The 19318-nt window shown below is 42.7% G+C and overlaps 1 protein-coding gene across 8 annotated transcripts in view; it reads left to right on the forward strand.

Moving 5' to 3' along the window:
• TIAM1 (TIAM Rac1 associated GEF 1) overlaps positions 1-19318 on the forward strand; it is a 464589-nt gene that overhangs the window by 363310 nt on the left and 81961 nt on the right. For all 8 annotated transcript variants that reach the window (XM_070367203.1, XM_070367213.1, XM_070367198.1 and 5 more), the window contains 2 exons: positions 5098-5202; positions 13218-13299. In XM_070367203.1, the coding sequence (XP_070223304.1) occupies positions 5098-5202; positions 13218-13299 (187 nt within the window). The remainder of the gene's footprint in view (positions 1-5097; positions 5203-13217; positions 13300-19318) is intronic.

Genomic DNA, 19318 nt, shown 5'->3' on the forward strand with positions numbered 1-19318 from the left:
CAGCCCCCACATGGGTGTTAAAAATAAATGATACACCATTGCATGCTTCAACTCCTTCATGTACACGAATTCTAGCTTTTTAAAGATAATGGCATTTCTGTTCACATTTTTAATTTTAATTACTTAACAAAATTAGTCTATTGAGGATTTCTGCATCCTTTTATTTATAGATTAGCATGATTCTTTGGAGACCCATTAATATTCTGCCGAGCTGTGGGAGTTATTCTCAGAACTGCAGCTGAAGGTGTCAGAAGTAGGACTCTGGGTTTTTCATATTAGCTGAACTCTGGAGGGGCCTTCCAAAGAGTAGTGTTGCTCTGGCGCCTCCTGTATACACTGGCATAGACTCCATCAGGAATTGGAGGGTGTGTTAGAGTTTAGCAATAAATATTGGTGAAAAATTAAACAGTGGGGAAAATAGTGATTTTAGGTACTTTTAGGTACTTGCTTTGATAGAAACTAAGGCAATGAAGGACAACTGTCAGGGCAACTTAGAGACCATCTTTAATTAATGAGTTTGACCAGCTGCCCTTATAAAGGGTTTTATCACTTGATGGGATTTTAATGGTGTCATTGTGACATACATCCCTTTCTCTAACAATAAAAGGTTTTTATTGTTTTTCTTGAATCCTCAGATTTTTTTTTCCCCAAAAAAACATAGAACTAGAGACAAAAACAATATGGTGTGGAACACTCTTACATCTCTTCAGTTTAAAAACAGAAAACTTTGGTGTGTACTTTGAGAAATTGATGGTCCCCAGAAAAGCATTTGTGTAGGGTAAATTATATAGTGTGCCCAGAGCCAGGTGCCTTCTAAAGCTGACTGCTTCTTTAGGAGACACTTTATTGTAATTAGTGGAGCCGATTTTATTCTTCAGAGGGAAAGAGATAATAGGGAAAACAGTGCCACATGTTATTAATGATCTAATTAACACTGAGTGATTTTTCCACCCCCTCTTAGGGGATGGACCAAAAAACAACGGTGATTGTCAGAATTGTCTGTCTTTTATTTCTTTATTGCTGTTCTCAATGTTGGTGATGGGTGCTCTCGCTAATATTTAATAATCAATCTTTTTCTTCTGTCTCTTGCATTCAGCTCATTCTCTTTCCTATTCTGTCTGATCCACATCATTTCACATCAGTCTGTCATCTGCCATCCGAGCACCAGTCCAGTTCTGGTATAGTAACTGTTTCAAGATCTACATTTCATGTGCAGTTCATGCTTTGAATGTTATGAAAGTGATTGTTAATATATAGCAGGAAGCATGTTGACCTGTGAGTTGTGAATATAGTCGGATCATTGCAATCACTAAAGTAATTACAAAGAAATTCATTCATTCATACTCAGCCGTTATTATTCACGTGTGACTGTGGGCATCTTTTTCATGCCTTTACCATGTAGACCCGTGACTTTTTCCTAATGAACGTGGGCATTGAAAATAATAAAAAGACCATCTTGAAGGGCAGAATACATATCTTTGGAAATTCTGCAGTAGCATTGTGTGTGTGTGCTCGCGTGCATGGATCTCTGTGTGTCCTTAACTGCATGCATTTATGTTTTCTGAAGAAGTTTGACTGAAATGGAAGAATATGAGCAGAAAAGAGCCAAACGCTGATGGATTGGAAGAGTGTGGTATCTGTTTTAATGGGCTCAGATTACTTATTGAAAATGCCTGCCTTATGTTTTATATTTCATCCTTTGGAGGAGTCATAGAAACATGTAAATTTTTAAGAAGAATGCCAACTACACTAAATAATATTTGTTTTATGGTATAATTTGTGGCTTCATTGTCTCAAAATGAATCAAGTGCTAAGTAACTTAAGTAAGTAAATGTTGGAAAACTAATTTGGACTGTTTAAGTTTTTTCCTGTCTGAATTTCTCCCGAGTTAGGAAATTTTCTCTTGAAAATTTTACGAGTATAATAACAGGGCACGGCTTAGTGGCTGAATAGCAACAACAACAAATAATGCAGGCCACATCTTAGAATTACTGTCTTAAAATAGTCATTAATATTTGGAATTCTTGCACATAGATGTGCTACAAACACGGTAAGTTTTTTTTTTTAAAAAAACACTTTGATATTGACTTGCAAATAGTGGAGGATCTTGAAATTCTTGAGAGTGCTGATATTCTTAGTTCATTAAGATTTTCTCTTTATGTTAGACCAGCTGTGACTCACTAGGGCTCATAATTGAGAAACGTTTCCCAAAATGAGAAGACACACTGGTATATTGATTAGAAGTCCCATTTTTAGGGTAACTATTTACTGATCGAACCACAGACTCCTGGATTAGAAGTAAGACCATTATCATTTTTGTATTCATTGTGCGTGCTCACTTTTATCTTTCTAAGTTATCAAGACGTTATTATAACTTAAAGAAGTTTGAAAATACGGTGGAGGAGGGAAAGCGGTAAGAGCCAAACTTTTACCGTTGTTCTATTCTCTTTGTTAAGCACTTCAAAGTTTAGGCTTTTGTTTACTGTTTTCTGTGCATCTGTATAAATGTTTTCAGCACATCTGTATAAATGTTTTCAGCATGATAGCATTTAAGGGATGGTGTCTCTGTCAAAACCACCTTAAGACCTTTGGTGTCTGCCAGTGGACAGTCTCTCACACTGAAGTTTCAGGAGTCTTGGATGAGGTTGCTATTCGGATCTGGTTTCCAAAAGACTCTCTAAGTGGCAACTCTCTTGGGAATGTCCACAAAATATTTATTGATGATGACGACAAGATTTCCCAGTGGGTTCGTTCCTGTTGATCAAGACCCCATGAAGTTTCATTTCTCTTTCCCTCCCACCTCAGTTGGAAACAGATGGCGAAGCAAAATATTTTGCTTCTATTAATAATTAAAGATTTCCGTGGGTGTCTTGGTCCATGGGAAGCATTTGCAGCTTCTGTCTCTGTGAGGTCAACTTTTCTTGCATATCACAGCTCTCTTAAGTATTATTACTTTGCTGTTTGTCTCTGGGCTCTCTGAGAAGTAGTAGCTAGCACACTTTGAAGCTCCCCTGCCTTTGTTTCCCGGGTTTACCCATCCACCCTGGTTATTTTGCAAGAACAGTCTGGGTCTGGGAGTCGTTGAGCATTTGGTTTTCAGCACCCACAGCCATGGAAAAGGAAATGGCACAACCCACTCCACTATTCTTGCCTGGGAAATCCCATGGACAGAGGAGCCGGGTAGGCGACAGTCCAGGGGGTTGCAGAAGAGTCAGGCACAACTGAGTAACTAAACAACAACAACAACCACCCACAGCAAAAGCCCCAAAGCCTGTACATGGCAGATGCTGGCTCCCTGGTGCCTGTGTTCGGGCTGTGGTTTCAAATCATCACATTATTAGGGAGAGGATGCACATTGGGGGTTCCCAAGAATCCCTGTAGAAAACATCTTTATCATTTGGCTAGGTGTGTAGAACAGAGTCCCTCCTACTGTCTGTGACTATGCTTTCTTGACGATGCAGGATCGCTGTCTTGCCTGTGTATTTATTCACGAAGCAAGGTCTCCAGTGTCCCCACCTCCTGTGTTCTGCGTGCCCCTTCACACAGTCCTGATGACTGCACTTGTGTTTTATTAATTTCCCTATTGGCATTGCTTCTCATGGTGTCTGGCACACTTCAGAGTTTGTTGGGTGTAATTGAATATTTAATGGAATAAATATCAGAAATGTTCTTACTTTGGCCTTAAAATTTTGGTTGAGTTCCATTCAGTCTCTCAGTTGTGTCCGACTCTTTGCAACCCCATGAATTGCAGCACGCCAGGCTTCCCTGTCCATCACCAACTCCCGGAGTTCACTCAAACTCACGTCCATTGAGTCGGTGATGCCATCCAGCCATCTCATCCTCTGTCGTCCCCTTCTCCTCCTGCCTTCAATCTTTCCAAGCAAATTTTGGTTGAGGGAGAAGGTAAATAGTGTATTAAGCCAGTGAGAAATTAATTTCACTTACTTTGAAAGAATTCTCCTTAGTTGAGTTTCTGTTGTGAAGAGATGATGTTGTATTTATGAATAATTTCAGACTTACAAAAGAGTAGCCAATCATGCAATTAACTCCTGGGTTCTAGAATATCAAATTATGTTTCATCCATTTACTCACTGACTCCCACCCCCTGCTTTGGATGGTTTGGAAAGCAAATTCCAGACATCATATCTTTATCTACTAGTAAAACTTTCAGATAAATCTCTAAAAGATAAGGATGCTTTAAAAATGAAAGACTTGAGGGAAGCATTTTCTCTCTAGCAATACATTTTCATGTTGCCTTGTAACTTTTGAAGAACGTTCCCCCCTCCCCCCGCCTCCCTTTTTCCTTCGAATCTTCTTGAATGTGAACTGAGGATGTTATTTATAAAACCAGAGAGCTACCATTGCCTTTTTCACAAAGTTCATTCACGAATGACTTTCTAGGTAGAAAAGAATGATTTGACCCATTCTGACCGGTGCAGGAGGCCTGGAAATTTTGATCCTAGAAAATTCGATCTGTTTTAGAATTGTTTTCTTTGGGCGAGTCATTCAGGGTGTTTCCAGAGTTGGACACACGCCTGTCTGCAGTGCCTGGAGGGAGTCTCACTTGGGGTGTATATAAATAAGACTGAATCCAAATGCCTTGTCTATACACTGACTTGCTCGCGAATGAACTGTTAACAACTGTCCCCAGGGTCCCCATGTGGCTAAGAAAACAACTTTGCCTGGGCACAGCTTTCTTCTGTCACTGTATATCCTCTCCGGCCTTTCTTGTTCCTTTTCTTCTCTAATCACCTATGTGTGTTGGAAATTATGTTTAAAAGCCTTTTGGACCTGATAGGTTTTCTTGCAAACCCGGTGTTGAAGAACGGAATGAATCAGATAAGCAGAAGTGAATATGTGGCTTATTTATTTCCATTGAATGTAAGATACTCATGAGATGTTATTAATATGTTCAATTAATATAATTTGGGTTTGGGATATAAACATTTTAATAAATACAGAAATGTTACTTCCCCCTCCGGTAATCAATCCCTGTTATTCTCAGGGATACATGACAATATGTCAGGGAGAACTAATTATATCTATTTACTATTGAACATTTTCTCTTCTCTTCTCTTCTTTTTTTTTGGTTCCTAGGCACATAAACTGGATCATTCTGCTCATTACCTGCGCCTGAAATTTCTAATAGAAAACAAAATGCAGTATTATGTGCCAAAGCCCGAGGAGGACATTTATGAGCTGGTAATGTTTATGACTGTTGTCTATGTACATTCTGTAGGAGACTATTTTTAAATTATATGTATGCTCATGCTAATTGTGGTTGGTGGAGTGGAACAAATTCTAGAATAAATCAGCCTCATTCCGTGCTCTCATATTTGCAGAGATGGCCTTAACCTATCACAGTATTTTTTGCAGAGTGGAAATGCCACCTTAGTTTATACAGGGAACAGTTCTGTGCTATCATGAAAAATTGAAATCCAGAATTGACTCTCAGATAGAATTTTAGTTATTGTTCCTAGCTTTCCTTGCCGTGTTGACAGTCTTTTGTTTTAAATGGGTGACTCAAAGATGAGCTGGCTGTTGTCAGAGAAAAAGTACCAGCTCCAATTTTGTGTGCCTTCCTTCTGCATGTTGAAATTGATGGGTAAAATCCTGTTAGGTGAAAAAAGCTGCTAACTAATTATATGTCCTGGCCTTCTGGAATTGTGTTGATATAGATTCTTGGGCATACTTATGTAGGTTTGAGTTTCATGATGGGATTTGGGTTCTGAACTGGATCTGGATTTTTATTCTGGCTCTGCTGCTTAGTAATTATGTGGTCTTGGCCAGACTTCCCCCCTGGCCGCACCCCCCAGCCCCGCCCGCCCGCCCCAAATGTGGTGACTAATACTTTGTAGGATTTTGCAAAGATTAAAGATCATGGTTCATATAGTAGATGCTCAATAAATGGTGATCATGGTTCCTTTTTTGTTAGCCAAGGGGTGCTTTTTTCAGTTCCAGAAAAGAAACATTTTGGGAACCAGGCCCCTTCTCTTGGAGTTTGTTCTTCTTTCCTGTACTTAGTCATTTCTCTGGGGGTCACTGAACTGCTTGCCATGGATCTGTGAATGATAACAGTATGACTTCAGACAGCCTTTCAGCACAGAAAACAGAACTGAAAATTTAGACCTGAAAAGTCTCCTTTTGAAAAAGGGAAGTGTGATTTAAAATTTAGTCCATTTAGTAGGGAATTGTGTTTCTAATCAACTTTTCTTGAGGTTTGTTTTCTCGACAATAAAACATCAATTCTGAGCACATGGTTTGGTAAGTTTTGGCAAACGTATACAGAATGTTGTGTTTCCATCACTACAGTCATAATTTACATTTCTGTCATCTTAGAAACTTCCCTGGTGTCCCTTTAAGTGTTTTAAATGAAATATAAGAGAGGGTGTGCTTTTTATAGCATTCTTATCATGTTATGAAATAGAAGAAGAACAAAATGACCATTTTTCAACCATCACTTAAATCATAAAGCTTAAAGCAGAGAAAGGTACTTTTAACAGTGGCTGATTTATTTTTTTCTCTGGCATGGGGAAAGCCCTGACTTTGTGCTCTGTGAGTAGAAGAAAGAAAACCCATTTTCTTACTTAAGAAAGGAAAGTGCTTTGCTGTTAACACTGAAATAGCTGTTAGATCATGTAGTTTTATCTCGGAGTTAATGAATCTTTTATATCCTAAATGACAGGGATCAAGCCTAAGGAACTTCCACGTCCTTCATATTTTATACACAGGAGAATGCTGAAGACATATCTTTTGAATTTATATTGACTTCCTTATTATTTTTAAGTCTTGGCCATTGTGCGGTCTCATCCAGTATAGAAGACTAACAAGCTTACTCTGTTATCTACAACTGCTATGTACATATTACAATTGCCCTTTAAAAACAAAAGCAAAAACCTGAAATACAGGGAGATCATGGTATTCTTTCTTGCCCAGTCGCAGAAGGTCTCCAGCTCTGAGATTCCTGAGGAAGTAAATGCCATACTCTTACTCAGTCTCTTGTTCAGACTGGGAGTGAGTACTGCTAATGGGCACCTCTATTTTTACCAAGATTTTAAACTTTTTGTTCTTAGGATATCTTTGGCAGCCTGGTACAGCCTGCGGATCCCATTTCAGAATAATGTTTTCAGTTCCATGAAATGGAATACATAGGATTACCCATGGCCTAATTGTGTTGAATTAGTTATGAAAGATATTTAAAAAATTATAGATAATACACATGCTTAATAGCTCATTAAATAATCAGACAGTGGTTGGTCTAACACCTGCCACTGTTCTGAAGTAGTGATGAGCATAAATAATATTTTGAGATATTAGCAGCAACCAGAATGTGGTGTAAAAATAACTGTGATTTCTGGTTGTGACAAGGTCACAGACACACTGCTCACGTTGCCGTGTTTGTTGCTTCCGTTCATTAATAATTGAAGGAAATGCTACGTTTCAGTTACAGGTTAGTGAATATAAAAATTTCAGGCTTTTTCAGCATCCCAGTTCACAGACCCCTCGAATTATATCCATACATCCATGGTTTCTGATCTTTGCTCTTGGCCATTAAGCTGGGTGAGATGTCATTCCAGGGCAGAGGGTTTCTAAACACACGATGTTCTGGATGCTTTTTGAGATCTTACAGATATTTTATTTATTGACCCTTACTGAACAGGCATCAGACCACTCATGGCTAATTGGTTTCCATAACCCGCCTCCATTGTATTTCCCGTGGATGAATGAAACTCACAGACGTTTAGAGTCCTGTCCTGAAAAGTGACTCATGCATAGATGACTGTCCCAAAACATCTTATTCTCTGCTATTGTTTTGTCAAAAATTCTTGAGTTAGAAGATAATATTTATTGGCAAAAATGTGTACTGTATTTTAAAGATCTTTTTTTGGGGGGGCATCTAGTAGATTTATTTTGTGGGGCTGGGGATTCCTTTGCTTAAGAAAAGCCATGAATACTCTTCTACTTATGTATTATACATAGCTGCTTTGCTAATTATGGGCTTCCCTGGTAGCTCAGCTGGTAAAGAATCCACCTGCAATGCAGGAGACCCCAGCTCAATTCCTGGGTCCGGAAGATGACCTGGAGAAGGGAAAAGCTACCCACTCCAGTATTCTGGCCTGGAGAATTCATGGACCGTATAAAGTCGGACACAACTGAGCGACTTTTTGCTTTCACTTGCTAATTATGTTTTAATATAAGCAATACCTGCTTGGCTACTTTTTCATAATTAGTTGGTTATTGGGTCCAATCTGTGGCAACCCACTCCAGAGTTCTTGCCTGGAGAACCCCAGGGATGGGGGAGCCTGGTGGGCTGCCGTCTATGGGGTCGCACAGAGTCAGACACGACTGAAGCGACTTAGCAGCAGCAGTAGACTGATAAAGAATATGAAGGCACTGGTTTTTTTGAAAACCCATGATTAAATATGTTTTTCTTAAAAAGACAAGTAGGAATAGAGTTTGCAACAACCCTGATCAATCGGTCGATTGATTCATCCAGCAAATATTTATTTAGCATTTGTTCCGTGCCTGGCACCATGCTAGCTGCTTTAGGCACTGAGAGCAACAGGAAAATTTCTACTCTTTATGGAAAATACATCCAGGTTGTGAAGACAGATATAAAAACATGTAAATATTTTTGACAAAAACAGGTAAATGGGTAGTATTTCCGGGGATGCTAAGTGCTGGGAAAGAAAAGGTTAGGACATGAATGGATAGAGAAAAATGGACATCTGAAGGTGACCCTGCCGCTCCTTTTAGACGTGATATTTGAGCAGGGTGGTGAGTGAGGTGAGAAAGTGAGTCACAGGTATTTTGGAGGAATGTGTTCCAGGGTCAGGGAACAAAGCCCGGCAGGGCCTGGCAGGGGAAGGCGGTGGTGGTGGGGGTGGTTTACTGTGTTTGAGTAGCATCAGTGGGGAGGGTGAGTGGGGGGTGGGGGGTGTTGAATTCAGGACGTGAGGGAGAAGGGGAGCAGGAGGGCTTGTCAGGCCCGAGTGAGAGGTAAAACCCCAAGAGACAAGGGCTTTATTTGACTCCTGTCTTAATAGGCTCACTGCGGCTAGCATGTGGCCCACGAGCCTTGGGGAGGGGCTGGGAGAGCTGAAGGCTGGTGAGCTGTCCTTCAGGCAGTGCATGATAGGGGCTTGGACCAGGCGCCCCACGAAGACCTGGTAAGAAATGAATGTGACATTCACTCGACAACTCAAGTTCTGGGGTAATCAGACCATTTTTTAACATCTGATGGTCTTTAATCTGGTTTTTGAAAAGAAGGATAATATGCATCATCGTTGATTTAATAGCATAGGGAATGTGAGTGATGCTGCTGCTGCTAAGTCGCTTCAGTCGTGTCCGACTCTGTGCGACCCCATAGATGGCAGCCCACCAGGCTCCTCCGTCCCTGGGATTCTCCAGGCAAGAATACTGGAGTGGGTTGCCATTTCCTTCTCCAGTGCATGAAAGTGAAAGTGAAGTTGCTCAGTTGTGTCCGACTCCTAGGGACCCCATGGACTGCAGCCTACCAGGCTCCTCCGTCCATGGGATTTTCCAGGCAAGAGTACTGGAGTAGGGTGCCGTTGCCTTCTCCCACGTGTGTGATACTTTTTGCTAAAGCTATGTTTAAAACTGTGGGATTTCAAAATTTCTGGTGTCAGATATTCTGATTGCATCAAAAATGTATTTTAAAGTGCAGATCCTTCTTGAAATTTTACATACTTTAGAGATTTAAAAAATCCAATTTTTGTTCACCTGGCCTAAGGACCACACAGTGAAGGGTCCAGTATTATACAATGTTACTGTCTGAGACTGGTGAAGAAACACAAAGACTTTCACACCAATTACAAAGAGGAGTAGGAGGCAATATTGAGAGAATAGGAAAGCTTATTTACGAAGCTAAATTCCCACTGGATCTGTAGAAAGCCATTTGGAACGTTCCGGAGATGACTAAAACAAATGGCGATATACTGCCACCTAGCGGGGGGAGTTTGGCTTTCAAGGAAATTGAAAAAAATCAAACTAAGGTTCCAAAGAAGTTGAAGTAATAAGTACATTTCATAACATTTTACCGAGCATTCCATGACATTGTAAAATATATCATAGCGTTGATTATCTTTGGTAATGTATAATTTTGGTGACTGTGTTTTCTGAACTAAAGATCAGTGTTAGAACTGATGTCTTCTAAATGCAGAACGCACTGGTATGGAACTTTTTCTGAAGAATATAGACAGAAAATGATATTAAGTTATGCCCCCAGCACTTTGCATTTGATGGAAGTTGCATTAAATTAGGGTGTTCTAGAGGCTCTGGGCTACATTGTAGGGTCAACATTTCCAGCCCCTCTCCCACCCTAGCCTCTTGGCTTAGCCTGTTTCCAGGCTCCTGATTCCTAAGCATTCAGCTTTCCTCTCCTACCTGTCAACTGCCTTAAGAAAGTGAACAGAAAGAAACCTGTGTTATTTTTTTTTTTTCCTTTCTTTCATACTTGGCATGAATGAAATTATTCCTGGACAAGTGACTAAGATGGGAGCAAGTTTAAATAATCACTGAGACTTCTCTTCAGTGCTCAAGAAGAGCTTTCTCTTATTGACTTTGGCTCAAAAGAGATTTTCCTTTTGAAATTAAATGACAGTTTAAAAAATTCCATATGAGCCTTTGACACATTTATTTGTTTTGGAACTTCTATCATAAATTTTCAGAGATGGCCTTTGGCTTACTTACCTTGGGATTCCCTGGTGGCTCAGGGTAAAGACTCTGCCTGCAGTGCAGGAGACCCAGGTTCGATCCCTGGGTCAGGAAGATCTCCTGGAGTAGGAAATGGCAATCCCCTCCAGTATCTTTGCCTGGAGAGTTCCATGAACCCTGGCGGGCTACAGTCCATGGGGTCACAAAGAGTCTGACACCACTGAGCGACTAACGCTACTACGACTTGCTTACCTAAGAAATAAGATTTTTTGGGGGGTGTGGGGGAATATAATTGGTTTACAGTGTTACGTTGGTTTCTGCTCTACAACAAAGCATATCAGCCATATGTATTCACATATCTCCACCCGCCCCACTTCCCACCCGCCTAGGTCATCACAGAGCACCGAGCTGAGCTCTGTGCTACACAGCAGCCTCCCACCAGCTGTCTGTTTTACACACGGCAGTGTGTATATGTCAGTGCTGCTGCTGCTGCTGCTAAGTCGCCTCAGTCGTGTCCGACTCTGTGCGACGCCAGAGACGGCAGCCCACCAGTCCCCGTCCCTGGGACTCTCCAGGCAAGAACACTGGAGTGGGTTGCAATTTCCTTCTCCAATGCGTGAAAATGAAGTCGCTCAGTTGTGTCTGACTCTTGGAGACCCCATGGACTGCAGCCTACCAGGCTCCTCTGTCCGTGGGATTTTCCAGGCATGAGTACTGGAGTGGGGTGCCATTGCCTTCTCTGTATGTCAATGCTACACTCCCAATTCGTTCCATGGAAATAAGGCTTGTACCCTTGACTGTGGTACCCCTGAGTTCCACCAGGAGGCAGTCGCGAGGCATTATAGTGTAGTAGGGAGCATTTCAGCGCTGGAACCAGTGAAACCTACATTCAAATCCCAGCTCCGCCCAGGCTGGCTTTCTGATCCTGGGAAAGTACTTTCTCTGCGCCTTTTTCTCTTCCTTTGTAAGATGGGGGTCACATTTGTCTCATAGAGAACATGTGAAGGGTGAGAACACGTGGTAAATAAAACCTTCGTAAGTTATGGCTCATGATGATGCTAAGTCCAGACACTGAAACGTGAAAGTGAAAGCTGTTCACGTGTGTGACTCTTTGCGACCCCATGGACTATAAAGCCCATGGAGTTCTCCAGGCCAGAATACTAGAGTGGGTAGCTGTTCCTTTCTCCAGGGGATCTTCCCAAGCCAGGGATCAAACCCAGGTCTTCCACCTTGCTAGTGTATTCTTTACCATCTGAGCCACCAGGAAAGCCATTTATGGTTTGCTACTGCTACTGCTGCTCTTGCTAAGTCACTTCAGTCGTGTCCGACTCTGTGCGACCCCATAGACGGCAGCCCACCAGGCTCCCCCGTCCCTGGGACTCTCCAGGCAAGAACACTGGAGTGGGTTGCAATTTCCTTCTCCAATGCATGAAAGTGAAAAGTGAGAGGGAAGTCGCTCAGTTGTGTCCGACTCTTAGCGACCCCATGGACTGCAGCCTACCAGGCTCCTCCATCCATGGGATTTTCCAGGCAAGAGTACTGGAGTGGTATGCCATTGCCTTCTCCGATTTATGGTTTAGATAACCCTAAAGAAGGCAGACAGCCAAAAAATTGATGCCTTCAAACTGTGGTGCTGGAGAAGACTCCTGAGAGTCCCTTGGACAGCAAGGAGATCAAATCAGTCAATCTTAAAACAAGTCAAGTGAAAGTCGCTCAGTTGTGCGACTCTGTGACTCCATGGACTATAGTCCATGGGATTCTCCAGGCTAGAATACTGGAGTGGGTAGCCGTTCCCTTCTCCAGGGGATCTTCCCAACTCAGAAATCAAACCCAGGTCTCCCGCATTGCAGGCGGATTCTTTACCAGCTGAGCCACAGGGGAAGCCCATCGAAATGTGAAGTATCAATTAAATTAATTGAAATAAAATTTCTTAATAAACCACCGATTTCTCTTATCTCTTTCCCCATTTTATCTTGGGTTTCCAAGAGATTTGATTGATTTATGTACTTAAGTTTTCTCAATACTTTTGTATAATTCAGTGACTAGAAGAGAATATTGTCGTTTATATGATTTTTCTGTCTGTTTCAGTGCTGTAATTTTTCTCTGCATATTGTGGACTTTTTGAGCAAAAATGCCATATGAACAGAAGCACAGGGATTTCTCCTATGTCTGTGGATTCTATATCAAGATCTTTATAACCTCTCCTTGATGTTAATGTTTTTCCCTAGTACTGGAGATTTTGATTACCTTAGCATTATTTTTCAGGTCTGTGATAGATGTAGGGTGGGAAAAAATTATATATACAAACTATGCCAAGGAATCATTAAGAAACTGGAACTGTAGCTAAATTTGGGAATATAAGTTTTTAAAAGTTTCCACGTTAAGTTTTAATGAGGTCAGTTCAAGAAAAAATACTGGGATGTGATGAGAATTTGATGTCAAGTGTCAGTTGTGAAAAAAATAGATTTACAAATTGATGACTGTTTCTAATAAGTTATTTATAATGTAGTGCTAATTAGGTTTCTCTTTGTCATTTTCAGCTGTACAAAGAAATTGAAATTTGTCCAAAAGTCACTCAGAACATCCAGATTGAGAAGTCAGATACAGCTGGTGATAATTATGGTATGTTTATTTTTCTTTGATCTTTGGTGTTCTTCACGTGAAAACAATTCCTGCATAAACATGTACTTATTTACAATTCAATAAAACCTTTGGGGTCCATTTAAAACAGATAACCCATCTGGCTTCTGTGCTTTGCAGCTTAGCCAAACTGAGGGGGGAAATAAAAAAGATATTTACCCTTCGGATGATGAAGACTTTAGCTTTAAATTTGGTAACTTTAATCTTCTTGGTTTTCCTGTCATAAAAAAGGAGTGGATTTATTGAGAATAGATTATTTTATATTATAATGTAGCCTAGTAATGAAGAAGGGCTTCCTAGGTGGCTCAGTGGTAAAAGAATCCGCCTGCCAGGATAGGAGACATGAATTTGATCTCTGGGTCAGGAAGATCCCCTGGAGATGGAAATGGCAATCCACTCCAATATTCTTGCCAGGAAAATCCCATGGACAGAGGAGCCTAGTGGGCAACAGTCCATGGGGTCGCAAAAGAGTCAGACACAACTGAGTAACTGGACAGCAATAACAAGTAACGAAGAAATTATCCCTTTGCACCTCTATCCCCCAGAAATGTATTGTTCTCCATCCCTCACAGATGATGTTAAAGGAATTTACTTTGATGTGAGTTGGGGTGCCCTAGACCACCCTTAGGTTTGCCAATTCACTGAGAAGACTCACTGCACTTACAGTCGTGTTCACAGCCACGATTTATTACAGCAAAACTATACGAAATAACATCAGTAAGAGGGAGAGGCACGTGGGGTGAGGTGCTCGGACACCAGGTGCAAACTTCCAAAAGTCCAGCCCAGTCACACGGCGAGCCCACAGTTCCCTCAGCAGCGAGTTGAGATGATGCGTGTGAACTGCACTGTCTGGTAGGAGGTTTGTTAGGGATTCGGTGCCCAGGGTTTTGGTTAGGAGGCTGGTCCCACAGGCACCCTCTGCCCCGCATGTACCAGGACTCCAGCCTTTCAGGAGGAAAGCAGTGTTTGGTGTAACCCACACTGTCTGTACAGAGTTTTAGACACAGTGAGCTCCATCAGGATGTTGGGAACCCTCCCAAAATCCAAGTTCCCAGATTTCAGGCAGAAGTCAAAGTTGTAAGCAGGCCTTTTTTCAAAGAGCAGCAGTCAGGCCCGCTCCATTAGGGCTTTCCTACACAGTTGTCCAATTCTGGTGTAGTTAAAGATGGAATATTTTCCATGGATTCAACACCGGTCTGCTTAGCGTTAGCCTTGATGACTTGGACAGTCTCAGAGTTGCTGCTTGAGTACAACACGTAGGGAAAGCCATACTCTACCGGGGTAGATTAGCCAGGCGGGGCGAGTTTAGCTGAGGCAGTGGCAGTCACCAAAGCCCCCTGGCTCCTAACAGTGGAGTTCTTTCTCCTGTTCATCCTGCCGCCTTTGGGTTGGCCACAACCCTTTCTCTCTGTTGTCCTCACGCCAGGACCTAGGCCTGGAGCAGTTGCCACCTGGGAACCTTGTCTGTTCCTTGGCAGAAGGCAAAGAGGGGAGGTGGTGAACCAGCCACTGGCTCATTCCCAGTATACTCTTCAAAGCAAGTGACTGGAGCCAGGGATTGGGTGGGTAGGCAGAGAAGTGTAGGCCTATAGAGTGCTGGAAAGAAGGAGGGCTAGGGGAGTTTCCTGGTGGTTAGGAATCTTCCTTGCAATGCAGGGGACCCTGGTCTGATCCTGGGTCAGGGAACTAAGATCCCACACATACAGGGCAGTTAAACCTGTGTGCCACTAGAGAGCCCACCTGCCACAACAAAGACCCGGTGCGGCCAAAGAAATATATACATTTTTTTTTTTTTTTAAAGAAGAACTAGAAAACCATAAAGAAGGCTGAGTGCTAAAGAATTGATGCTTTTGAATTGTGGTGCTGGAAAAGACTCTTGAGAGTCTCTTGGACAGCAGGGAGATCAAACCAGTCAGTCCTAAAGGAGATCAACCCTGAATATTCATTGAAAGGATTGATCCTGAAGCTCCAATACGTTTGGCCACATGATTCAAAGAGCTGACTCACTGGAAAAGACCCTGATGCTGGGAAAGATTGAGGGCAGGAGGAGAAGGGGGTGACAGAAGATGAGATGGTTGAATGGCATCACTGACTCAGTGGACATGAATTTGAGCAAGCTCCAGGAGATGGTGGAGGACAGAAGAGCCTGGCTTGCTGCAGTCCATGGGGTCTCAAAGATTTGGACATGACTTAGCAACTGAAGAACAACAGAATATCTGGTGAAAAGATACAAAGTTTACTGCATATGCTTGCTTACCATTTCTCTCTGAATTAACTTATTGGGCTTTTTTAGCATTGGAAAATCCCATGGGCTGAGGAGCCTGGTAGGCTGCAGTCCATGGGGTCACACAGAGTCGGACACGACTGAGCGACTTCACTTTCACTTTTCACTTTCATGCATTGGAGAAGGAAATGGCAACCCACTCCAGTGTTCTTGCCTGGAGAATCCCAGGGACGGGGGAGCCTAGTGGGCTGCCATCTATGGGGTCGCACAGGGTCGGACACGACTGAAGCGACTCAGCAGCAGCTGCAGCAGCAGAGCATTTGAAAATCTACAGACCCCCTACTGGGCAGCACCACCTTCAGTATTCCTCTGTAGCCTCTCCCGCAGGCAGAGGCTTATTTGAACCTCTCAGACCACTTCCACTGGAGTGCTTTGTCCTAATGAGGAAAACCTAACTTCTGACCCCTGGCCACTTGACTTATACCTTCATGTTATTTTACTTCTTGACCTTAAAACGAAAGACATCATTAAGCTAGCAGACGTTTTGATGGCAAGGGATAAATGTGTCTGAAAGGCTTATTATTATAGCAGAAGCATGACCTCAGTAATAAAAGCAGTAATCGGTGGCAGTGCTACACATAAGTGTCTGGGTCCTCCGAACTGAAATGCACCATGTCAGTTACTCTTTTCTCTCTGGTTTATTTGATTTCTCTTGGGTAAGAGAGGAACATAGCAAAAGGCAAGAGAGCTGAGTTTCAAAGTTCTTGGAGTCAGACTCCAAGATGGACTGGTTTGGGGGCCTCTGAAACAGAAATGACCTAAAACTGCTCTATTTTTATCTTATTGTTCAGGTGACAAGTCATGTCTGACTCTTTGCTATCCCATGGACTGTATAGCCCATGAGGCTCCTCTGTCTTTGAGATTTCTCAGGCAAGAATACTGGAATGGGTTGCCATTTCCTTCTCCAGGGTATCTTCCCATAACAGGGATCAAACCCATGTCTCTTGCACTGGCAGAAAGATTCTTCACCAGTGAGCCACCAGGGCAGCGCATATTTTTATATTAAAAAAATTTTATTTCTTTAAAGTTATTTCTATTTTTTTTTTTTTCTATATCTCCCAAGTTTTAAATGTAGGAGATCAGTTCACAGTATTTTTATTTTTTTATTTTGTTTTTTTTTTAATTTTTTAATTTTTTTTTTTTAAATTTCAGGTATACACATGCTCCCCATCCTGAACCTCCTCCCTCCCCCTCCCATACCATCCCCTGGGCCGTCCCAGCGCACCAGCCTCAAGCATCCAGCATCGTGCACTGAACCTGGACTGGCATCTCGTTTCATACATGACATTTCACATGTTTCTATTTTTTTGGCTTTGCCGCATAGCCTGTTGGATCTCAGTTCCCCGACCAGGGGTCAAACCCACGCCCCTTGTAGTTGGAGTGCAGAGTCTTAACCACTGGACTGCTTGGGAAGTCGCTATACTTTTTATTAAAGTGACTGAAGTAGTTGCAGAACCTGTTTCCGTTTCCACACTGAAGGGGTTACAGGGCATCAGAAATCAACGCAGAAGGTGTTGTCAGCTGTGCTTCTCACATGACCTGACATAAAGAAGCAGGGGTCCTGTCCTGGACCTCCCCTGCTTTTGTAAAGGACAAAGTCCCATGCTTGGAGGGTGTGGTGGTACCAAACGATGAGTTTCTTGATTCTTAGTCTTGCTTTCCACCCTTATATTGCTATCAGTTGCATCCTGTCTGTACTAGTTCCTGGACTTCACCTTGGACAGCCTCCAGTTCAGTTCAGTTGCTCAGTCGTGTCCGACTCTTTGAAACCCCATGGACTGCAGCACGCCAGGCCTCCCTGTCCATCACCAACTCCCGGAGTTCACTCAAACTCATGTCTATTGAGTCGGTGATGCCATCCAGCCATCTCATCCTCTGCTGTCCCCTTCTCCTCCTGCCCTCAATCCCTCCCAGCATCAGGGTCTTTTCCAATGAGTCAGCTATTTGCATCTGGTGGCCCAAGTATTGGAGTTTCAGCTTCAACATCAGTGCTTCCAGTGAACACCCAGGACTGATCTAGGATGGACTGGTTGGATCTCCTTGCAGTCCAAGGGACTCTCAAGATGCATAGCTAATAAGCTCAGCTGACCCATTTATTCTCAGTGTCCAGTTCACATTGGCTTAGGTATTTCCACAGAAGTTAAAGAGTCCCCCGGCCCTAAGAGACCTGAGAGTCTCTGACCTCAAAGGTACTAAGGAGTCTAAAGTCAGCCCATCTTTCTCTGACATTTGCATCTAAGAGCAGCTTCCTGCTGTACATCAGTTTCAGTGCATGTAAGTTACTAGCACACATCAGCATACAAACCAGATACTGCTTTCTATTGTAGAACACTTCAGGGAGGAAAATATGACTTAATAATCCCACTGACGAAACAAATGGAAAGATTTAGCACTTGCCTAATTTCTCATCCTTCCCTCCACCTCAGCCCTCAGGACTCCCTCAGAGCTTGTTGTTAAAGTTCGTTCACATAGTTTTGTAATAGACTAAGCATGATCATCTAGGCAGCCTTGAAGTGGAAGAATGCCTCATTTCAGCAACTGAGTATTTGTTTTTCTCTGGGGACTTCTTAGACTATTAGATTTTTGGTCTTGTATCCCCTCCATGTCAACAGGCATGCCTGCTCAGTTGCTAAGCCATGTCCAGCTCTTTGCGACCCCATGGACTAGAGCCCATCAGGCTCCTCTGTCCATGGGGTTTTCCAGGCAAGAATACTGGAGTGGATTGCCATTTCCTCCTCCAGGAGATCTTCGCAACCGGAGGTCAAACCCACACCTCCTGCGTTGTCTGGCAGGTTCTGTACCGCTGAGCCACCCAGGAGCCCCCTTCTCTCTGTCAGTGGAGTCTACATTTTTCTCACTTTCTCCATTTCACTGTGTCCTGGACTCTGGTTTTGAGTCCATCTGTTTTGTTTACTGTGTTGTCATGATTTTTCTTTGGTCCTCAATTTCAGTATGAAGAAGCTTCTGGTTATTCAGGAAATGAGTCTGTCTTTTTGGTTTCTTTGCTTAGTTTTAATCACCTCCTTCATTTTCATGGCCATATGTCACTCGTGATGCCTCCTGGTCTCTGTAACTCTAAGCCTTTCGGTGGGGTGGACGCGTTGGCTTTGTATGGACTAACTCCTTCTGTTTCATGTGGCCGTCATTTTGGACTGTATTACATGTGTGTTCTTGGAATTAGATTGTTGCTATCCTTAAAAAACTAAAAATAGAACTACCTTGTGCTGTGCTGTGCTTGGTTGCTCAGTCATGTCTGACTCTTTGAGACCCCATGGACTGTAGCCCACCAGGCTCCTCTGTCTGTGGTAATTCTCCAGGCAGGAATACTGGAGTGGGTTGCCATGCCCTCTTCTGCAGGATCTTCCCAACCCAGGAATCAAACCTGCTCTCCCACATTGCAGGCAGATTCCTTACTGTTTGAACCATCAGGGAAGCCCAAGAATACCGGAGTAGGTAGCGTCTCCTTCTCCAGGAGATCTTCCCGACCCAGGAATCAAACCAGGTTCTCCTGCCTTGCACGTGGATTCTTTACCAACTGAACTATCAGGGATCCAGCAGTCCCACTCCTGCTTATATATATCTGGAAAAAATGAAAACTCTGATTCCAAAAGATACATGCACCGCGGTGTTCATAGCCGCAGTATTTACAATAGGAGAGGAGCCTGTTGGGCTGCCGTCTATGCGGTCGCACAGAGTCGGACATGACTGATTCGACTT

This window comes from Bos mutus, chromosome 1 (assembly GCF_027580195.1).
Source record: "Bos mutus isolate GX-2022 chromosome 1, NWIPB_WYAK_1.1, whole genome shotgun sequence".
Lineage (NCBI taxonomy): Eukaryota > Metazoa > Chordata > Mammalia > Artiodactyla > Bovidae > Bos > Bos mutus.